Source organism: Vitis vinifera, chromosome 11, assembly GCF_030704535.1.
Source record: "Vitis vinifera cultivar Pinot Noir 40024 chromosome 11, ASM3070453v1".
In the NCBI taxonomy this organism is placed as follows: Eukaryota; Viridiplantae; Streptophyta; class Magnoliopsida; order Vitales; family Vitaceae; genus Vitis; species Vitis vinifera.
In genome coordinates, this window is record NC_081815.1 from 4651396 (window position 1) to 4657348 (window position 5953).

General features: G+C 26.8%; 1 protein-coding gene across 2 annotated transcripts; it reads right to left on the minus strand.

Moving 5' to 3' along the window:
- Window positions 1-1976: 1976 nt before the first annotated feature.
- Window positions 1977-4970, minus strand: LOC100266250 (ethylene-responsive transcription factor WIN1). Of its 2 annotated transcripts, XM_010658124.3 has the most exons (3): window positions 4660-4969; window positions 4058-4578; window positions 1977-2184 (listed from the first exon to the last, which is right to left on the minus strand). In XM_010658124.3, the coding sequence occupies exons 1-3, from the start codon at window positions 4842-4844 to the stop codon at window positions 2171-2173; spliced, it is 720 nt and encodes a 239-aa protein (XP_010656426.1). In that variant the 5' UTR covers window positions 4845-4969; the 3' UTR covers window positions 1977-2170. The 2 variants fall into 2 exon arrangements, with proteins under 2 accessions (XP_010656426.1, XP_059596822.1); XM_059740839.1 differs by lacking the exon at window positions 1977-2184 and having other exon boundaries at window positions 3898-4578; window positions 4660-4970.
- Window positions 4971-5953: the final 983 nt, after the last annotated feature.

The window sequence follows — 5953 nt, forward strand, 5'->3', positions numbered from 1 at the left end:
TTAACAATATTTCCTAAAATCACTACCAAACAAGCCTTTGGTAGTTATTTTAAAAAGTGTTTTTAATTTTTTTAATATTTAAAATTTTTTATCTTTTAAGTATTAGAAGGATTATAAACACTTCTTAAAATTACTATCAAACAGACTCTTAATTGTTTTAAAAACTTTTAAAAACGTTTTAAAAAATATTGTCAAACACTTGTTTTTTTTACCTTAATTTAGCACTAGAAACACTTTTAAGAAGTATTGTCAAACATGCTCTTAGTTTTTCAAGGCCGAGGGTGGAAATAATATTGATAAAGCATTTAATGATTGTTTTTAAAAATTTCTTTAAAATAAATTATACTTGAGACACATTAGGGCTTTTATTTTATTTTATTTTATATTTTAAAAATGGAAAAACTGGTTTTGAGTGACTAATTTGAAAAAATATAGAAAAAAGAACTCAAACTTCGTCTTCACTCGTTTGAAAATATTTTTAAATATATACACATTCTCATAACTCAAATAATTATTCATTAAAATAACCTTTTTACACATTAATAATATCAATTAATAATCTTTTTTTATTGTGAGAATGGATTTGAGACTAATAAAATAAGAAATTTTAAAAATTAAAAATACAATTAAAACTATAAAAAAAAACTAAAGCTAAAAATATAAAAATAAAATATTAATTTCACTTAATTAAATCACACTAATAGAAAATATAAATATCGAGAAAGAGTTGAAAGTATAATGAGAGTAAAGATTTTATTTTTAAAATTTTAAGTGATTTTTGGTTTTTAATTTTTATGTATTTTAGTTTTAATTATATTTTTTATTTTTAAAATTTCTTATTTTATTGTTGATTTGAACTAACAAAATTTTATTCAATTTTATTAAATAGAGAAGATAAAGGGATTTATATGATATACGATATAAAATCATTATTAATTAGGGGATTAGAAAAATTTTATTTATCATTTGAAAATTGTGGAGAATTTTTTTCACAACAATTCATATCTCATATTATATAATAAAAAAATATAATATATTTATTTACAAAACACTTTTATGAAATTAAAATAATAAATTAATTTTAGTTAATTTTATTTAATATTATCAAGTAAAATGGTATTTTAGGAAATAATTATTTGAGTTATAAAAAAGTGCATATATTTAAAAATATTTTTAAATAGATGAAGATAAAACTGGCTTGTAAAAGTTAACATTATTTTTTCTATATTTTTTTTTCAAATTGGCAAATCAAAATCCAATTTTCCTTTTAAAAATTCTTGACAATTAGATGTTGTCTGGTTACATTTTTTTTCTTTTATTTTTAAAAAAATATAAAATAAAGTAAAATGAATGATCTCGTGTACAAAAATAGAGACTTATCTTATTTTTCTTAAAAATTATTATTATAATTTTTCACATTTGTTTATATTTTTTAAAATAGTATGAAAAAAAAAAACCATGGGTTTTGTTTGGTCATGGTTTTTGTAACTTGTTTTTTTATAAATACTTTCAATTTAAAGAAAATAAATAATTTTTTGGGAGTTTTTTTATAAATGTTTGGAAAGTTATTTTTAAAAATATTTTTGAAAGTACACAAAATAAAATACTCATTTAGATTAATAAATTTTAGTTGTTTTTAAAAATATTCTTTATTTTAATTTTGTAACAAAAAATTATAAATTAAATTTATATAATATTAATTAAATTTAATTCAAGTCTTATTAAAAATTAAAATAATGTTACAATTATAAATAAATTAATACTAAATAGTTTTTCAGTGAAATATAGATACTATATCACAATAAAATTATAAATTATATTATTATTTTTTTTATCAAAAAATGAGACACCCTAAGCCTCGAGGTTAGGAAACCTTGTCAATTTTGCACATCCAACATAAAGGTAAAATATGCCCAAAAAAAAAAAAAGATTAAATAGTAAAAGAGAACATTAGTCAAAGGAGAGTGGCTTCATACAGCTAAAACTATCTTTCCAATATAGAAGTTTAATTATTCACAATAATTATGACATACTAATTCAATTCAAATTATCTCGATGATTAAAAACATAACACATAATCCAAATCAACATGTTAAAATAAAGTCTTTAAGACCAAGCATAAACTAAACAAACAAGAACCATTATTATCCTTGACGTTACTCATTGTTATCTACATTTGGGTACCTGAAAGGTGGTGAGTTTCGAGTCAGTAAATGAATATACTAACAATACTGTTATAAAAATAAAAGTGACATAGCAGTATAGCACAACTTAACTTTCAAACATATAGACTATAAATAAATTTTCTTTTCCCAAACTAGTAGGATCTTTAGTGATAGATTATTCTTTAATTCAGAAGGGACTAGCCAATCAAATGGTACTATCTGGTCAATGACTACCCCATTAACTAAGTTTTCTAATCTTAATACAACTAGGCATTGATGATCAACAATACAACCCCCGTTGCCCAAGGCTACATAAGACAAAAAAAATGATGTTTTTCACAATATAAATAAAATATTTTCTTACCCTTTCAAAAAATTAACATTTCAAAAAATATTTTAGAACTATAATTATGCAAAAAAGTTGAATCGAGCAAAGAAGTTGATTAAACTTAGAATTTACCTAAATAAATAAATTGAATATTATTAATACAAGCCTATTTTATCCTAAAAATAATTTTATATCACATGCTTTTAGTTATTATGATTAATTTTATATTTAATAATTTATTTATTTATTCTTCATACATTATCCTGCGTACAATATCAACATATAATTTTTTTTTCCAACTATACTAATTAATATATTTTTTTCTCTATTGTACAATTCATATTTTATTTTCCCTATTTATTTTTCTTTATTATTCATATTTTATTCACATTGAATATCCATTCTACATTGCATTTTTTTTATTGAACAAATAAAATATTATTTTTATTTATTTTTATTTATACTTATATTTTTTTTTCACAAAATATCACTTCTTAAATTTATAGAATTTTCCTTCAAACTAAATACTTACGTTTATTTTAGAATTTTATTATATATAAATTTCTCCCAAATAATAATATGTGGACTTAATTTTTGTCCGAGGTTTATTTAGGGACCACATTCAATGTACTATCACTATTTTTTTTATTAAAATCTTTTTTTTTTTTCCCTGACTTCCTCACTCTATATTGATTAGATGAACTATACGAATTTTTTTTCTACATCTAACCTAGAAAATATTTGAACGATAGTATAATATATTTATCTTTAAAAAAAATTAAAAAAAATCTAAAAAAACCTATACTAAACTACTTGAAAGACTTACCTTAAATTTTACTCGTAAAAATAATCAATGGTGAAATCTAGAGGTTTATCTCTTTGTTTTTGCTCTCTTTTATATCTTCATCTTTCTCACTATGTTTTTTCTCTCCTCATCTTTCTCTCTAGTTTTCCTTTCTCCAAACTCTTAAATTTTGTTAGATATTTTTGTTTTTATTTTTATTTTTATTTTTTTTAAAAAAAAAACTAAAACTCGCCAATCATAGTTTAAAATTTGTAATTCCCGGATTTAAAATTTGTAGCTTCTTTTTTTTCTTTTTTCTTTTAATAATGTATCCTTATTATTATTATTATTAAAAGACATAATAATGTTTTTGTTCAAAATGAATAATAGTACATTAAAAATAATAATGATTAATAATATTTATTTACCCAATAAGAAATCTAACAATTATTTTTAAAAAAAGGTCATATATGTATATATATAAGAAAATGATTTAATAATAATTAATTATAAAGTTCAATTAATGTCCATTAATTCTATTATATAAGCAAAATGATATGCTGGTATCCTTGTTCACTAGCTAGTATACTACTTCTCCTGCTACATTTTCTATATATATATATATATATATAGGTAGACCCCAAATTAAATTCATTCTGTTTCTCTTTTCTATTTGTTGAACATAATGATAATAAACCCATGGAAATTGGATCAAATTGGAAACCCTAAACTTAATTCATGAATGCATATATAATAGTACGTACTACATGCAACGGGTACCTTCACCATCTTGAATCTCAAGTATAGGGCTAGGGCAATTCTCGTCAAGAAGCTCCTCAACCATTTGCAGTGCAATTCTGTCTTCTTCGATTTCCATCCCGCTTCCGAATTCAGGCCCTGGCAATGGAGAACTTGATTTTGATAATGGCGATGCACCCTCTGAAGTATGGCCTTTCTTCTTCTCCCCTGGCTCAACTATCATAACCCAATTCGAATTGGAGCACTGCCCTGCGCTCTTCTGCCACACCCCTATGTGGGAATTCTCGGGGTCCAGCTTCAGGCATGTCAGTGATGGAGAAGGCACCTTGCTGCTTTTCCGGAGCTTGGCTTGTAGGATTTCCGATAAGGCCTTGGTTGATGAATGGGGGTCCTGGTAAGTACTAGTGTTTTCTGGAGTAGGAGTTTGGGCTACTGGGAAGTTGGTTTTTGCATTCCGGCCACTCATTAAAACGGCGGCCTGATCATAAGCCCGAGCTGCTTCCTCTGCTGTTTCAAATGTGCCCAGCCACACCCTTCTCTTCCTGTCCACGACACAGAATATATATATGTAAGAGATCAAAGTATACGGAAAGAAAGATGTGTATGGATAATCAACCACTTACAACAACGGGTGGCGTATTTCAGATACCCATGAGCCCCAGTGGCGCTGCCTGACTCCTCTGAACTTCTTGGATTGTACCATGTTTGAGGGAGAGAAACTGAGATTAATTTGAACCACAGAGGACAGAGAAGTACGCGAACCCAGCGCATCCAACAAGATATAGAGGCGGGCGAAATCCACCATCATTGGAGCACGTTGTCGGCGAGCAAGACTTCAGTACAATGCCTAATAAACCATATCACCTAATTCCCCATTATTAACCTTGAAAATAAATGAACAAGTCCTCTTGCTACAAAGACCTCCCCCACTTGATATTAGCGGTGAGAGTGAACCGTCAAAGACCTCCCCGATTTGATATTAGCGGTGAGAGTGAACCATCATGACACGTTTTTAATTATGTAGATATTGAGATACTAATGTTTTCAAAACGTAAAATAAAATTAAAAATGTAAATTTTTTTTCTTGTAAGATATCATTATAATTTTTTAATTATAAAATAATTGTTTGAATCACTTCCCCTTTGAATCTTAAAACTTGAGGTGTAAACTAACCGGGATACCCTTAAAGTAGGTCTTGGGCCGTGGCAATAACTGAAGGATCAAATTACATACCGTCAATTTATCTACATATGGACAGGACCCATATATTTGCCACCACGTGCGGCGCCTAGTATTGCGCAACCAATTATAAGAAATTAGAGAAAGCACTGGGACAAAAAGCCTGAAAAAGAATATCTGGAACAGTGATGAAGATGCAGCATGAGATAACAGGGCAAAGAGGTGAAATATCGTGGTTTTAAAGCCCATCATATTTCCAAGGACATTGGCAGCGAAATGGCGCTCAAAAAATTGATAGTGAAGCGATACACAGGGACCTACACCATGTGCATGCCATGTGGTAGGTCAGCAGCTGTAGCTACCTCTCAAATCAATATCACTCGTCCTTCCCTCATCCTAGGTTTTGCTTTTTCTTTTTCTTCTTTCTCATCGGTTTTTGTTGACCCCAGAAATACACGTATCATGGCATAAAACCATAAGTCGACAGTATAAGACACGACAATATGTACTTCATATATGGACATGGAGTGCACATGGGATACCAAATTATTAAGGATCACGTTATTATATATATATATATATTTTAAATTAATAGTTTAATATGATATATTTGATAGATAATCATGGATTTGAGTTATCTTTTCTTCGAATGAGGAAAGGTATTAGGAAGTTATATATGTATATTGAGCTTAAATCTTATAAGTTTAATTTTTTAAAGAAATTGATAATTCAATATGA